General features: G+C 45.9%; 1 protein-coding gene and 1 long non-coding RNA gene across 2 annotated transcripts; one reads left to right on the top strand and one right to left on the bottom strand.

Annotated features, from left to right (window-relative positions):
* Nucleotides 1–3,039: 3,039 nt before the first annotated feature.
* LOC123452747 lies at nt 3,040–11,668 on the top strand. Its single transcript, XR_006632651.1, has 2 exons — nt 3,040–3,117; nt 11,512–11,668. It is a non-coding gene; the product is annotated as an uncharacterized LOC123452747 (long non-coding RNA).
* On the bottom strand, nt 11,571–17,094 carry LOC123452744 (probable inactive receptor kinase At2g26730). Its single transcript, XM_045129454.1, has 2 exons — nt 15,362–17,094; nt 11,571–12,364 (listed from the first exon to the last, which is right to left on the bottom strand). The coding sequence occupies exons 1-2, from the start codon at nt 16,701–16,703 to the stop codon at nt 11,712–11,714; spliced, it is 1,995 nt and encodes a 664-aa protein (XP_044985389.1). The 5' UTR covers nt 16,704–17,094; the 3' UTR covers nt 11,571–11,711.
* Between the last annotated feature and the right edge of the window lie 48 nt (nt 17,095–17,142).

The raw sequence follows: 17,142 nt of genomic DNA, 5'->3' as shown, positions 1-17,142 counted from the left end.
TGCAATTGTGAATGCAGACGGATCATGATAAAATTATTCACTTTGGGATGTATTGTTGCCAGTAGGAGCCCAAAATTATGCGCTAAAGAAAGTAGTAGAAACAAGTGGCTTGCTAGCTCGGTAGCAAGTCAACACACACAGCCATACTTGTCGATCGTCCTGTCTGATGCCGATCGATACCATTATATTTTTGCGACCATTTCGTCCTCCTCCTGCTTTGCCAAGAAACACAAACGAGAGCCATGACAATGTCAAACCAAACCATTCGGTAGTGAGACAGAACACACACAATCATATTCGTCAGTCGGTCGTCTTGTCATACCGATTGATGCCATTATATTGTTGCGCCCAGTCTCTGCTCCTCTTACACGAACGTGTGTGTTCCAGGAAGAAGAGGAAAATACTAATAGTTGGGCCAAAGTAGTATGCGTAGTGTGTACATAGATATCCGTCTATGAAAAAAAGAAACAGAAAAAAAGATGGGTAGATACTACTCTTAGAAAGAGATGCAAAGGTTTCTACTTCCGCTTTACCTGTTCCGATTCCAGTTAAAGGACAGGTGGATGCTAGGGAATCCATGTGCACCTCTGACTTGATCCATATCCTGCTAGTTACGTGAGAGAGAAAATAAAATAATAAAGTATAGGTGGATGCTATGGAATCAATACGTAGCGATTTACTCCTTTCCTCGAAACCAAGCGCCCTCTCCTCCTCCCGTGTTGCATGCCATCCATCGTCTTATTGCATGCCTCACGCGGATTGACCTCCCATCCGACGGCTCCCCGTTTTCCTTCTTCCTCTATAAATATGGATCCAATCCCTCCTTGCCGCACCCCCCTTCTCTCCATCTGCTCCTCTCCTCGCTTTATCTATGACGCATGCATACATGGAGTTCCAAATCCGAGCCACGCCGTTCCTTCCGGTGATGTGTTGTCCACAAGAGAGCACACCTACCGGCCCTATTGATCTCGTGGTCTTTTCAATCTTGTCCTGAAAACGTCCCTCTCGTCCTATTCGGTGACCTCCGTTCCATCCAATCCCTCCCCCTCTTTCCTTCTTTTGAAACTGATTTGGATAGAACTGTTCTCTAAACTTATTTGAAGGATTTATTTTGGGCGATGCATATGTCGGGCATGGCTGCATGGTGAGTAGCCGCATCACTGTGCGCATTGCAGAGGAGGTCTTGCATCTGCGCGCTTTGAACAGCGGACGATGGAGGGCGGCCAGAGGAGGAGCAACAACTTCGGTACAATTTTTCTCAGTTTGCCTTGTGACTTTTACCGATTTGTAGGCTTGGCAAGAGATTGATTAGGTGCTAGTGTCCGGTGTGCATTTGCTTCCTAGTTTACATACAATTGGAGACTCTTTTTCATTTCCTGCTTTTTGTAAAGTTTGATGTTATGTCTTGCCTCCGATATATAAGTACAATACTGTACTGCAATTGTGTTTCACTGAAGAGCTGTATGAGGGTGCAGATTCAGTTAGATTCTTCCATTAGGAAAAAAATACTACTCGTACTAAACTACGGTTGTTGTTGTTGTTTGACTTTACACTACATTTAGTGTCTGCTGCTATTTTTTGGCTGAAAAATCTTCTCAGTCGACAGTAAATTAGAGACTCCGATAAGAAAGGATTCTCACTTGATGTTAGATAAGCGTGCTAGCTTATAAATAAACTGTTATTATCCAACTGTCCAATTCATTATTTCAGAATAGGATATGATGTTTCATGATAACAGATGTGGCAAGGTATAGATATTTGGGTTTGCCAACATTTGGATTTTTCAAAAGAAATTTTGCTTGCTGCTAGAAAAAGAACTTTATTAATTTAGTTATTTATAGGAACTTGGATTGTGTTTGTGGGGGTGTTTCATTTCTGTCAGCCAGCAAAATTGTTAATGTGCATACTGGTAAAACTTCAATTAACCGAATCGTGGGAACATCATGCATGCTGCGCTCTGACGGCTAAATAAGCAAGCCATGTTGATGCTACAAGAAAGTTGTCATACTAAGCTTGTAATGTGCATACTCCTAATGGCTCAATCAACTGAATCGAGTGACCCTCCTGCTCCACTCTGCACTTATATAATTCAGCAAGCCATCCTAATGATCAAAACAAGCTATTATACTAATTTGTTAAATATGAACTAGTATAACTCAGGCGACGAACTTATTTCGGTCGATCCGTGGCATGGTAGTAAATCAAGGCAAGATGACAAGCGAATGGCCTTTAGTTTCACAGTCTTGTGCTGGTTAGACTATCGACATTTATGTCTTTCTTTCTTGTGCAAAACAGAACACTCAACATTCACCAAAGATTGTTGTAATGGCACATGTGCAACACGGAACCTTCAAGATCCACCAAATAAAGATTGAGATATATGTGTAGGAGGAAACGCCAGTAGTTTAGGTCTGTTCTCTCTCTCCCTCTCTACAGTTATTAGTCGTCAAGTAATATGAATAAAGTAGTTGTTGTGGCATGCATTGTTTCCCTCCCGCTTCGATGTGAAATGAACAAAATACAAGAAGACATTTTATTCTTCCCGACCCGTTACGCTGCCGAAATTTCTAACGAAAATTTTAAGACTTTGTCAAAATTTTGGCCTTATTTGTAAGGAAATGAAAACTTTAGGGTGCCGGTTGCAAAATGTTTGGCCTTGTTTGTAAGAAAAAAGGTTATGCAAATAATGCAGAAAGAAATGTTTGGCCTTGTGAGCGTGTCTCTCGAAATGAAAAACAACGCGTTTTTGTGCGAGAAACACGGTTTTGCTTCCGTGAGAGACACTTTTGCATTTGTTAGAGGCACCGCCACGCCTCTCGGACAGAATCAAATCCATTTTTTGGCTTTGTTTTGAGTTTTAAATTTAGTTTTGCCCAAAAGGTAAGAAAGTCCGGTGAAAAACCAAAAAAGCCAAAGAAACAAGCTAAAAACGCGTGCGAAAAAATAATCCAAAGGAAGCGACCTGAATTTTATAATGAAAATACTATTATTATTATTATTATTGTATAGATTTGAACTAAATACAGGATGTTTATTTTCGGACGAGCGATCAGAGTACAATGTTTTATTTGTAGTTTCTTCTCCCGGGTACAATACGCGAATCGAATCGAAGAACAGGTGCAATGAGTATGGATTTTGTTTGAAGAATTTTCTCATGTCTCATGGTTATGTTAAGAACTTTGTATAAGCGTTATGTAGTTTCAATTCTAGTCGAGACCTGATCCGCTAATAGTTGCACTATATTTGATTCTTTTTTTAAAAGACTGTATATCCACTCATGGTAATCAACAATTTTTGTCAAGAACAATACAATATTAATACATGGTTTTCATGTGTCTATTGCAGGATAGACCAAATGCATGGCTATGAGATCGTTAATTTGTCTGTGCATTTATATCACATCTCTTGCACTTGAGCAGGATCATATCCTCAAGCTTCATGGTAATGATTTCGTTGTGCGATTGAGGTTCTTTGTCTTCATAGAACAATGGCTTTAACTTGGAGTAGCTAGGTTGACGAAGATGACTTCATTGATGAAGATAACTTGGTCTAGCAAACATGTAGATGCAACTGTAAACCTCTCGCCCTCTCTAGAAACTGCCTACAGTAGAGCGCATGGCGAGTTCTAGGTGTTCCTCTTTTCTCGTTGGCAAGACCAATGGTATCCTGCGCTTCCGATGGACATTATGCCTGCCGGAGGGGCGGGAGATCCTGGATCTGGTGCCTGGCGGTGTATATAGTCCTAGATTTACTAGGTTTTGTGTTTTTTTGCATTGGTGTCACGGCGAAGGATGCCTTGGTGTGTTGAATAAAGTGGCCCGGACTCCTTTGCCTACCTGTTGTCGTTCTTGGCGCTGGCGAGAAGCTGGGGTCCTTTTGGTCTCGCTTGTCTGCTTTCTCTTCTTCGTGTCATACTTTTAATGCCATTGCAATTTCTAGTATCCTAGGTTGTGCTTCTCCTGATGGTGATGATTCTGGTATACTAGTTACTGGATTTAGCCCTCAAGTTTAGACCTGTGAGTTTTTCTGCTACATTGTTTTGTTTACATATATGTGCCAGTGTAGTATTGTTGTAGGATATGCTGCTATGGGGAGTAGGGATCATTTTGTGGTTTGGTTCATCCTAGCTTGTTTCATTTCTAGATAACATGATTACTAGCATCCACTTATGATTTGTATGATCTGTGTGTGTAAACGGACAGTTGATTGGCTAGTGCTCCCGTCCTGTTCTTTTTGATGTGCTAAACTTATTTATTTGTTTGATTTGGAGTAGCAGTAACCCGACTCCATGGACGACGACCAGGACCCTATGCCCAAGCTGACGATGAGGATATCATTTGGTCTGACCTGAACGGCGACCATGAAGACGCCCTGCACAAGGTCGATCCCTAGCGTACCACCATGACCTTTTTTTACTATTATTTTGATGTGGTTCAAAATTCTCCTTTTCTAATCGTTCATTCTTCGCGTGACAACTCTTCTAAGTAGGATGGTTGTGTGATCTCTCTGTAATTTCCGATGAGATTCTGTATGAGGCTAGTTGAATTTTGGCTCTTTTTTGTATCATATTTGCTCTCACATGATGTATGTGTGGTTGACGGTCACGTAATAGCTAAGGTTTTTGTTTTGCTATTGAACGGGAGTACTTCGGTTTGCACGCTATCTAGCTCACTATTACTGTCACCCGAACATGCTATTGGCTGGACATTTGGTTAGCGCTCCTGTGTTGGTGGACTTCCTTGTAGCTGTAGCTTTCCTGTAGTGGTCCTTGTAGCTGTAGCTTTTTTGTAGTGTTGAGAACAAGAATTTTTTAAAGATATCATTTTTGCATTCAAAACTATAATTAATCGGAACCTGGTGATTTCTTTTTGATGTATGCAAATGATGTGACCCATGAATAGGAAGCAACCATATTAGTACCTGTCTTTTTCGGAAATTGGTGTATTTATCGAAAATACATTTCTGAGCCCAGGCTCATCTGCACCCCTGCTGAGCAAAAAATCAAAACAAATACTAAAACAATTCAAAAAATTCCAAAAAAATTAGGTGATAGATAATTTAATGCATGAGGTTCGCTCCAAATTTTGTAAAATTTGAACATCTAAGCACCTCTCAGCATTAATGACAAATTCGGGGTCTCTAAAAAACTTTAATGTACATGCACTGTTTTGACCTGATTTGTCTTTTTTGCCGAGAGCTGCTCCGATGTTCAAATGATATATAAATTGGAGCAGACTGCATGCACGGAATTATCTATCACCAAATTTTGTTTTGGATTGTTTTGATTTTTTTTAGTATTTATTTTGATTTGTTTACTGAACGGGTGCACATCAGACTGGGCTATTTTTTTTGGTGTTATAAAGTTCATTTGTGAAAGCTGGACTATTTTTCTGTTGGGACATGCAAGTATTATGCTTGTAGAACATGCTGGTTACTTAATAGTTGGTATACTTTATCGTGCTCTTACACTTTTCCTCCATGCAGCCACTTGAGCCTGTGTTGTTGGCAAAGAAAATTTTTTGCTGCAGTAATCGATGATCAACCCTACCAAGTTGTGTGCATAAGCAATCCATGGACGGACTCCAGAGTTGATCCATCCATCCACCCATCCCTAAGAGGAATAAGCGAGAAGAATCAAAGAAGATGGTGATCCTCATGGGTTCATCAGAGGAAAAGAAGGACCTCTTCTCTTCATCAACACGAAGAGCAACCACAGACGCATCACTCATGCACAGGTACCCCCTGATACATCCCCACCAAATCTTAATATATTTGTATTGTTACCCTAGGACTGGGAAGGACTGTGTGAATTTTGGCTCAATTTCCACATCCCATGCTGTCTGATCAGTTGCTCCTTGGTGTCTTTCTTCAAAAAGGCTGGATATTGTCAAATGGTAACACATTTTTAGTTATTCTACTACACTGATCACACTTGTACTCCCTCCGCTTCTAAATATAAAACCTTTTAGAGATTCCACTATGAACTACATACGAATCATATTTTAGAATGTTGATTCACTCATTTTGCTCTGTATCTAGTCTATAGTGAAATCTCTAAAAGGTCTTATATTTAGGAACGTAGGGAGTAGATAGTATTAGATACTATACTCCACACACATGGCCATTGCATAATCTGGATTGTTGCCTTGATGTTTTTCTTTAACAAGGCAAAGAGCATATTGTTGTTACATTTCAATATGTTCCTCCTTATTCTATATTACTGAAGGCCTTTATAGATGCGATAATCTTGGCATGGAAGGTGCTCCATTAATCCATTCATCATCTTCTTTTCTAGTTCCTTGTTGATGCGCTTTTGTTTGGTTTTTTGTCGGGATGGGAACCGGACACCTGGTTCCTGTTCAAGACGTATGGAGAATTTGTGGTTTGGCATTTTGGTTGTGCAATGGGCATTGTGAACTTGTAGAAATGAAGTGATCTCAGATTGCAAATCCATCAAGCATCGTACTAACCTTTGTCAATGTTTCTACTGTAGCAATAGAGCGTCAGCAGCTTTTTGAAGCCCTCCCTACCAACTGTCTAACAAGACATATATGAAAGCCCCTGGTCGGTATCGTAGCAGTTTTGCGGTTTCTTTTGTGTAGCTTAGTTTTCTTTTGGCAATAATGATCCTCTACTCTTTGCAAACCTTCCTCCTCTAGTCTTGGTGTTGCGTTTGGTTAATTTGTTAGCCTATGCTTGTAGGCGTAGACTGTTTTTCTGTTCTATGAAATGCTAGCTTAGATTGAGTTATTATTATTTTGTTAATTTGATGTTGGTGTAGACTTTGTTTCTATATAGGCATGTAAACCACAGCCGTAACCCAAATTGAGGCTTCTTTTATATTTGATGTCCTCCTTAGCTTACAGCTTGGCCCATTGTTTGTTGTAGGTGGCATGGAGCTTGGCCCATTGGTTGTTGTAGGTGCCCATTGTTTGTTAAAGTGAAGACTTGCATTGGAAGCGCTAGAGAAAATGGAAACTTGTGACTTGTTTATTGATATGCCTGGCTGGTGACAATATCTCTAGTTGGTTTGTGGCTTGTGCTTTGTTTCTTGGCAGGTGGTGGTGCGGAACTGTTGGAGGCTGGGATTGAAGTCAATGAGCTTGTCGGTGTTGCCATGTGACTTTGGTGGAGAGGAATTCGAGACATGTGGTGCTTTTTCCCTGTTTGGTTTGAAGTGTTGTACAGCTAGCTAGTGTTGGAATGAAAACAGCAAGTTGAAAACATTTTTGCTTGCTAATTGATATTTTTTCGAAAAGGAGGCATCACCCCGGCCTTTGCATCGAGTGATGCATGCAGCCATATTATTAATAAAAATGAGGTAGTCTGAGTGAATTACAAAGTAGTCCAAGAAACCAAAGAAAGAAGAAAACAAGAAAAAGAGTTACACGGCGATCAACGCCAATACCGACGATATCCATCAGCAAACAAGTACTATGGTCCAATCCTATTAGCATGCCGCCATCCATATCGGTTGAATATAACCTGAGCTACCATCTCCCATCGGACACACCCAGTAACCAAGGGCTCCCTGGTTTCCACAGGAGTGAGTAAGGACCACATGCGGATCAAGGCGGTAGCCCTGAAGATAATTTGCAAAAAGTTAATATAATTCATTCTGTTAAAAACTAGATCATTTGTGCAGTTCCATATAGCCCACAGAATAGCACAAGTTCCAACTCGAATTAGTTTGGCGTAAAGTACATTAACCCCATCCAGCCACGTCCCAAATAACATGTGAATGCTAGTAGGCGGGGTAATATTGAAAGTAATTTGGATTGAACGCCATAATAATGTAGCCATATATTTTTGCTTTCTTGGCCGAGTCATAAGGAATGAGATTGTTGTAGAGGTGGTGTAGGTAAACGGTTGGCTTGCTAGCATATAGTAGGTACTTTCCTTTTCCTTGGCTGAGCCGTGAGCCATCCATGGGTTATTCTTGGCTGGCTGATGACCGTGGTGCAAATGGTGTAAATGATCCAGAATCTCATTCGTCGTGTTGATATGGGTTTACACTTCACATATAGCGAGCACATACTGTTTTATCATATCCTGAGCAATTATGGGGAGTAAGTTGTTTGTGCCTTGTGTAGCTTGCTGTGAAATCAAAGTTTTTTTTTTGCACAAAGGTTGAGAAATTGAAGTTGTTGTGGTGAAGTTGTTGTCTTTGTTTATTTATGTCTCAAATGAATTGTTGAGACAGGAACGAGAGTGATATGCTAAAGAACTGAATTTCTTTTCTTTTTTGGGGGAGACATATTCATGCATGGGGTTCGATAATGAATGATTTATGTTATATGTGTTTGTTTCCTTGTTTATCATTACCCATTCTATGTAGTGAAGGAGATGTATGTATGTTCTAAGGTTCTAGGTATGCAATTGTGAATGCAGACGGATCATGATAAAATTATTCACTTTGGGATGTATTGTTGCCAGTAGCAGCCCAAAATTATGCGCTAAAGAAAGTAGTAGAAACAAGTGGCTTGCTAGCTCGGTAGCAAGTCAACACACACAGCCATACTTGTCGATCGTCCTGTCTGATGCCGATCGATGCCATTATATTTTTGCGACCATTTCGTCCTCCTCCTGCTTTGCCAAGAAACACAAACGAGAGCCATGACAATGTCAAACCAAACCATTCAGTAGTGAGCAGAACACACACAATCATATTCGTCAGTCGGTCGTCTTGTCATACCGGTTGATGCCATTATATTGTTGCGCCCAGTCTCTGCTCCTCTTACACGAACGTGTGTGTTCCAGGAAGAAGAGGAAAATACTAATAGTTGGGCCAAAGTAGTACGCGTAGTGTGTACATAGATATCCGTCTATGAAAAAAAGAAACAGAAAAAAAGATGGGTAGATACTACTCTTAGAAAGAGATGCAAAGGTTTCTACTTCCGCTTTACCTGTTCCGATTCCAGTTAAAGGACAGGTGGATGCTAGGGAATCCATGTGCACCTCTGACTTGATCCATATCCTGCTAGTTATGTGAGAGAGAAAATAAAACAATAAAGTATAGGTGGATGCTATGGAATCAATACGTAGCGATTTACTCCTTTCCTCGAAACCAAGCGCCCTCTCCTCCTCCCATGCCGCATGCCATCCATCGTCTTATTGCATGCCTCACGCGGATTGACCTCCCATCCGACGGCTCCCCATGTTCCTTCTTCCTCTATAAATATGGATCCAATCCCTCCTTGCCGCACCCCCCTTCTCTCCATCTGCTCCTCTCCTCGCTTTATCTATGACGCATGCATACATGGAGTTCCAAATCCGAGCCACGCCGTTCCTTCCGGTGATGTGTTGTCCACAAGAGAGCACACCTACCGGCCCTATTGATCTCGTGGTCTTTTCAATCTTGTCCTGAAAACGTCCCTCTCGTCCTACTCGGTGACCTCCGTTCCATCCAATCCCTCCCCCTCTTTCCTTCTTTTGAAACTGATTTGGATAGAACTGTTCTCTAAACTTATTTGAAGGATTTATTTTGGGCGATGGATATGTCGGGCATGGCTGCATGGTGAGTAGCCGCATCACTGTGCGCATTGCAGAGGAGGTCTTGCATCTGCGCGCTTTGAACAGCGGACGATGGAGGGCGGCCAGAGGAGGAGCAACAACTTCGGTACAATTTTTCTCAGTTTGCCTTGTGACTTTTACCGATTTGTAGGCTTGGCAAGAGATTGATTAGGTGCTAGTGTCCGGTGTGCATTTGCTTCCTAGTTTACATACAATTGGAGACTCTTTTTCATTTCCTGCTTTTTGTAAAGTTTGATGTTATGTCTTGCCTCCGATATATAAGTACAATACTGTACTGCAATTGTGTTTCACTGAAGAGCTGTATGAGGGTGCAGATTCAGTTAGATTCTTCCATTAGGAAAAAAATACTACTCGTACTAAACTACGGTTGTTGTTGGTGTTTGACTTTACACTACATTTAGTGTCTGCTGCTATTTTTTGGCTGAAAAATCTTTTCAGTCGACAGTAAATTAGAGACTCCGATAAGAAAGGATTCTCACTTGATGTTAGATAAGCGTGCTAGCTTATAAATAAACTGTTATTATCCAACTGTCCAATTCATTATTTCAGAATAGGATATGATGTTTCATGATAACAGATGTGGCAAGGTATAGATATTTGGGTTTGCCAACATTTGGATTTTTCAAAAGAAATTTTGCTTGCTGCTAGAAAAAGAACTTTATTAATTTAGTTATTTATAGGAACTTGGATTGTGTTTGTGGGGGTGTTTCATTTCTGTCAGCCAGCAAAATTGTTAATGTGCATACTGGTAAAACTTCAATTAACCGAATCGTGGGAACATCATGCATGCTGCGCTCTGACGGCTAAATAAGCAAGCCATGTTGATGCTACAAGAAAGTTGTCATACTAAGCTTGTAATGTGCATACTCCTAATGGCTCAATCAACTGAATCGAGTGACCCTCCGGCCCCACTCTGCACTTATATAATTCAGCAAGCCATCCTAATGATCTAAACAAGCTATTATACTAATTTGTTAAATATGAACTAGTATAACTCAGGCGACGAACTTATTTCGGTCGATCCGTGGCATGGTAGTAATTCAAGGCAAGATGACAAGCGAATGGCCTTTAGTTTCACAGTCTTGTGCTGGTTAGACTATCGACATTTATGTCTTTCTTTCTTGTGCAAAACAGAATACTCAACATTCACCAAAGATTGTTGTAATGGCACATGTGCAAGACGGAACCTTCAAGATCCACCAAATAAAGATTGAGATATATGTGTAGGAGGAAACGCCAGTAGTTTAGGTCTGTTCTCTCTCTCCCTCTCTACAGTTATTAGTCGTCAAGTAATATGAATAAAGTAGTTGTTGTGGCATGCATTGTTTCCCTCCCGCTTCGATGTGAAATGAACAAAATACAAGAAGACATTTTATTCTTCCCGACCCGTTATGCTGCCGAAATTTCTAACGAAAATTTTAAGACTTTGTCAAAATTTTGGCCTTATTTGTAAGGAAATGAAAACTTTAGGGTGCCGGTTGCAAAATGTTTGGCCTTGTTTGTAAGAAAAAAGGTTATGCAAATAATGTAGAAAGAAATGTTTGGCTTTGTGAGCGTGTCTCTCGAAATGAAAAACAACGCGTTTTTGCGCGAGAAACACGGTTTTGCTTCCGTGAGAGACACTTTTGCATTTGTTAGAGGCACCGCCACGCCTCTCGGACAGAATCAAATCCATTTTTTGGCTTTGTTTTGAGTTTTAAATTTAGTTTTGTCCAAAAGGTAAGAAAGTCCTGTGAAAAACCAAAAAAGGCAAAGAAACAAACTAAAAACGCGTGCGAAAAAATAATCCAAAGGAAGCGACCTGGATTTTATAATGAAAATACTATTTTTATTATTATTATTGTTATTATTATTATTATTATTATATAGATTTGAACTAAATACAGGATATTTATTTTCGGACGAGCGATCAGAGTACAATGTTTTATTTGTAGTTTCTTCTCCCGGGTACAATACGCGAATCGAATCGAAGAACAGGTGCAATGATGCATGAGAGCGCGTGAATCTATTATCGCAAAGGTAAAGGGGACTGAATAGATCACAAAAAAGACATTTACTTTTCTTGAAAGAAAATAATGAAACTGACAGAGGGGAAGAGATGAGACTGACAGAGGGGAAGAGAGAAAGAAGAAAATACAATTAATTCATCCAACAAAACAATGCCGAGATGTCCGGGGCTACGATGTCTGGGCGGCCGGGGACCGCTCCTCCTCGGAGGTGGTCGCCCGAGCGCTCTCCTCCGTCGTGGTCTGCCCGTGGCCGGCCCCGATCTCCTCGATCATCCTGACAACGTCCGGCGCGTCCGGGCGCGCGTCGGGCACGGTGGCCACGCAGGCCATGGCCACCTGCAGCAGCGCCACCATCTCCTCCTCGGCGCTGGCGCCCAGCCGCACGAGCTCGACGTCGAACACCTCGGCGGTCCACTCCTCGCGCACCACCGACTGCACCCACCGCGGCAGGTCGAGCGTGCCGCCGTCGCCCTCCTGCAGGGACGCGTGCGTCGGGGACTTGCCGGTGAGGAGCTCCAGCAGGAGCACGCCGAGGGAGTAGACGTCCGCTTCCAGCGTGGGCCGCCGCGTGTCCACCACCTCCGGGGCGCGGTAGCCGTTGGAGCCCGCGCGGACAGACGACGGCGCGTAGATCGGGTGGAGGCAGAAGTCGGAAAGCGCGGCGGCGTCGTGGTCCGGCCGGAGGAGGACGTTGGTGGACTTGACGTTGCCGTGCGCGAGCTTGTGCGCCGAGTGCAGGTGCGCGAGCCCGCGGGCGGTCGACAGCGCCGACCGCATGCGCGCGTCCCAGTCCATGGGCGTCCGGCCGGAGCCCCGGCTCCCTGCATTCGAATTCAAATTCCATTCCGGTGAGGAAATCCTTTGACGATCAACAGTCTGACATTAGCAAACTTGCAATGTGATGTGCTTCTACAGTACGACTGATTAAATGAATGGGACTTGATCTGACAACTTGAATGAATGCTCAAATAGTCTGCTGGTAATCTAAAGACACCCACCACAATCATGCAAGACTAAAGAGAGGAACGAAATCAGTCATCGTGATTGATCATCTGGTCCACAATTAAAGAAGACAAGTGAGCAACATTTTAAGAAAAGAAAAATGTGGTAGCTCGTACGAGTACTATGCAATACAATGGTTTGGATCTTTACAAGAGGGCAGTGCAGCACATCATGCACTGTTGCAACAACCACCGAAGCAATCAATCAGCTCCCGTAGTAGGTTAATGAAGCAGGACCCAAACCTAAGATAGATCCTCGTTGAAACAGAGCAGACATATTGGGGCAATAGGTATGATCTGCTAGACATTCCACACCATCAAATACGGACGGAACAGTAGGTCAAAAACAGCGGTGCTAATCATACTCGCCCAAAAATGTACTACCAGCTTCATCATTGAAAAAAACACAAACGAGCACTAGCATCAAAACACAAGAGGAACTTCAACCGTACGACCCAAACGGACGTGTATTTTATCTGTATTCTATTCGTTTGGGTCATCCGTCTGCTCGTCCGTGTCCGGTTTTTTCAATGGGTTGATCGGTGCGTCCAACGAAGGCGGATGCATTTTTTGACATGTCCGCTTCGACATTTCGTCAAACACCTGATGGGCGAGTCTTTCCTTGAACTGCCAGCTCTGTGCCGTCGTCCTACTCGCGGACAAGGCCAGCGCCCGGCCGCCCCGAGCTTCCGCATCCTGCGCCATGTGCTTGCCCTGTCTCTGCGCAATGTGCTTGCTTGCTCCAGCCTCGTGCTCCAACGAAGGAGCAGCAGCACACTAGCAACAACAGCGAAATGGCCGCCTCGTGCTTCAGCATATGAAGCAGCAACAAAGTAGCAACAATAACAAAGAGGAAGGCGCCCCAATGCATAACCACCCCGAACTCCCACATCACCCGCCCTGCTCTGCGCCCGCCCGTGCTCCGCCCCGCGGCGCGTGCTCGTTGAGCCAACTGTTGGTGCACATGATCACATCTTCTACTTCGGCCTAGCAACCGACAAGCATGCCATTGACTCCGATGAAGCTCTCGGTTCTCCCATGCTGGAGTTCCCAGGCACCCCGAACATACAGGTGGTCCTTTATAGCCCTAACAAGCCATTTGAGCATGTCTTTGTGGTCGATAGAAAGAGGAAGAGGAGTGGCCTGATTGAGGAGGAGATCAGTATTTTACCAACATGACTGAGGCCGTGTAGGAGGTGGTAACTACTATTAGGGAGAGCAACTCCCTCGACGTCCACCCTGACCTGTACAACGCCGTCATGGAGCAAGGTGGCTTTATCGATTAGGCTCTCATGGCAGCTCTTAGGCACCTGCTGGACAACAAGTTCCAGGGTGTTAGGTTTGTTGCCATGGCAGATGTTCATAGGGTGCTCTCTCACAGGAGCTGGCTGGACAAGCACTACTACTAGAGCTTATTGCTGGTTATCGCATGCATGATCCTGGACGGCGATGGCGATGACGACATAGATTTTGTATAGCTAGGGCTTGAAACTATTTGATGGTCTTCATATTTTGTTGAGGTGCAATATACTAACCCCTCATGATGCTCGTAAACTTGTGATGGTAGGATGATACCCTCTTTCAAATGTGGTGATAGGATGATACCATAGTAGTGCTACGTTGAACTTGCTATACCATATGATCATTACATGCTTACTACTTCCGCTCCGTTGCTTGCTGCTTGATTGCTCCATTGCTTCTTGCTGCTTCAACTGTTGCTCTTGTGCACTGCCAGGACAAATGGCATGTGGTGTTGATCGGGAGGGCATCGGGTGTTTACAGTTCAACAACAGCCGCCGCAGAGGATTTAAGACTAGTCAGGCGGTCAGAAAATGCTTACACCAAGTATGCACAAAAACATGCTTTATTGTTGAAGTTGGTGTGGTAGATGTGATCATGTGTAAGATAAGAAGACCCCGCACTTTGGGGGTGAAGAACTTTATCATCATAATGTAGTTTGTCGTCATTGCATTGTTGTGACGTTGATGTGATAGATGTGATCATGTGTAAGATAACCTCGCATAGTAGAACACATGGTTCGCACCTATACAACCAAATTACGTACCTATAAACTAATGCGATGCAGCAAGTACGATGTGGCATGCGTACGTAGATATATACTGCTAGCTACCTTCATTGTGAGCAGGGTTATTATTGACCGTGGGACCCGGCACATGGCGACTCTTTACGCCCTCCCACCAGTGCACACGGGCATTTCCCTCTCACTGAGGATTATCAAATGTGCTACAGTAGTGACATCACGGTACTGTATGCCCATATGATAACGACGGATATGGCGCCAAGGGTGCAGAAACGCCACACTACCCTTTCACTGGCGCTACTTGGCTATTCAGTCCAGTGAGTGAGTGAGTCCCTTGTGTGGAATGTAAAGAGAAGAGGGCCATGGCCATCGTCGTGGTCGCTTTACAGGCCAAATACCTCGCGGCCAGCGCACGCACACCATTATCTGTCTCTCTGTCTCTCTCGGCCAAGTGTCGCGTCGCCCCCACCATGAGCATTTCCAGCACCGACCCCATCATCTCCTCCTTTGATCCCATGCACATGCCAGGATTTTCACCTCACTCCATCGGGCATCAAAGCCACGACCAAAGAGAAAAAGATCGAGAAAACAATGATGAAACAAAAGAAAAAGACACGGAGCAGAGCAGGGCGAAAAGCGCGCCAAACAACCGCCGGCCGTCGACTCCACATGCCGTCACGTCGAATTGTTTGACTGAATTCCGGCGGCGGTGCTATGCAATGGCACTGCGATGCGGTTTTGGTTTCTGAAAAAAGAGGAGGAAGATTATGGCTGACCGTGGAGCATGGCGGAGAGGCTGCCGGCGGGGAGGTAGTCGTAGACGAGCAGCTTCTCGTCCTTGGAGAAGTAGTATGCGCGGACGGGGAGAAGGTTGGGGTGCTCCACGCCGCCGACCACCGTCTCCATGTGCGCCTCGAACTCGCGCCGGGACACCGACACCTCCTTGAGCCGCTTCACCACCACCGTCGTCCCCTCCTCCAGCACCGCCTTGTACGACGTCCCCGCGCTCCCCTTCCCCAGCACCTCCGCCGACGCGCGCAGCAGGTCCTCTAGGTCGAAGCTGTACCCCGCGCCCTTCCCCACGAACACCAGCCGGCTCGCCTCCCCCGTCCCGCCTCCCGCCGCGGCCACAGACCCGGAGGTTCCGGCGTCGTCCTTTGGCGAGGACGCCGTGCCCGTGCCGTCGCCGGACGACGCCGGCGGTCTTGTTGTGCCTGTCGCCGCGGCCGCCGTGCCCTTTGCGCCGTCCGTGCGCGCGCCTCGCCGGGACCTCTTGCAGCAGAACAGGATGGCCAGAACTAGCAGCAGCGCGACGACCACGGCGGCCACGATGATGCCGACGATCGCAGCGGTGGATACCTTCTTCTTTTTCGGTGGCTTGCCGTCGCTCGGGCCCATCCCTGGCGCCGGCGACGGGGATGGGAAGAAGGGGCTGCAGGGGGGCAGCGGCGTGCCGCACAGCTGGAGGTTCCCGGCGAAGGCGTCGGCGGGGAACCGCGCGAGCGCCCGCGGGATGGACCCGTTGAGACGGTTGTTGGAGACGTTGAACACCTTGAGCTCGGGGTTGGCGATGCTGGGGATCTTGCCGGACAGCCGGTTGCCGTCGAGCCTGAGCGCGCGGAGCGCGGCGAGGCCGCCAAGCGCGAAGGGGATGGGGCCCGACAGGTTGTTGTGGGAGAGCACTAGCCGCTCGAGCGCCGCGAGCCCGGAGACCCCCGGCGGGATGGCGCCGGAGATGGCGTTGTCCTGCAGGAAGACAGAGCGGAGGGCGGAGAGCCGGAGGATGTCGTCGGGGATGGCCCCGGACACGCGGTTGGCGCGGAGGGACAGCACCTGGAGGTTGGTGAGGCGGCCTATGGTGGACGGCGGGATGGGGCCGACGAGCCCGACGCCGGGTAGGCGCAGCTTGATGACGGTGGAGTTGGCGGCGTCGCAGGTGACCCCGACCCACGCGCAGGCCGGCGTGGACGCGCTCCACCCAAGCTTGCGCTCGTGGGGCGTCGCCGCGAGGAACGCCAGCAGCGCCGACTGCTCGCTCGCCGGCGGGTCCGCGAGTGCCAGGCATGCCAGCAAGGCGACTACGGCGGCCGCCAGCAGCAGCGCCGCCGCGGACGCCATTGCGAGTTGAGACGGGCGCGTCGGCTACGAGCTAGGCGGCATTGCTGGGGCTAGAGCAGAGCTGGAGCTGAAGCTTGGTTTGGGCGAGGAAGAAGCGGGAGGAGGGGATCTGATGCGAGAGTGAGGGAGAAGAGCAGCATGGACATGGTGGTTCAGGCAGGACAAGCGCGGTTTTGGTGGGGAAGAGATTGGGGACGGTTGGGCCTCGTTTTTTCGCACTGGACCGGGCCCACATCAGCCTATGGCAATACGACGATGGGGCCTTAATATTCTCATGGATAAAAAAAACAGAATTAGATAATGGAAGAATGTTGTCGACTGAAAAACAGTGGAGCGTCCAGCTTAGCTTAGCTAGCGACCAAAGGAGAAAGAGAGGGATCTTGATGTGGCTTGGGGACGAGGCAAAGCGCGAAAATCCTGCCCGCGCTGTCCGAAGAGC

The sequence above is a fragment of the Hordeum vulgare genome, chromosome 5H (genome assembly GCF_904849725.1).
Source record: "Hordeum vulgare subsp. vulgare chromosome 5H, MorexV3_pseudomolecules_assembly, whole genome shotgun sequence".
Lineage (NCBI taxonomy): Eukaryota > Viridiplantae > Streptophyta > Magnoliopsida > Poales > Poaceae > Hordeum > Hordeum vulgare.
The sequence above is the reverse complement of the archived record's forward strand: the minus strand, read 5'-3'. Positions and strand labels throughout refer to the sequence as shown.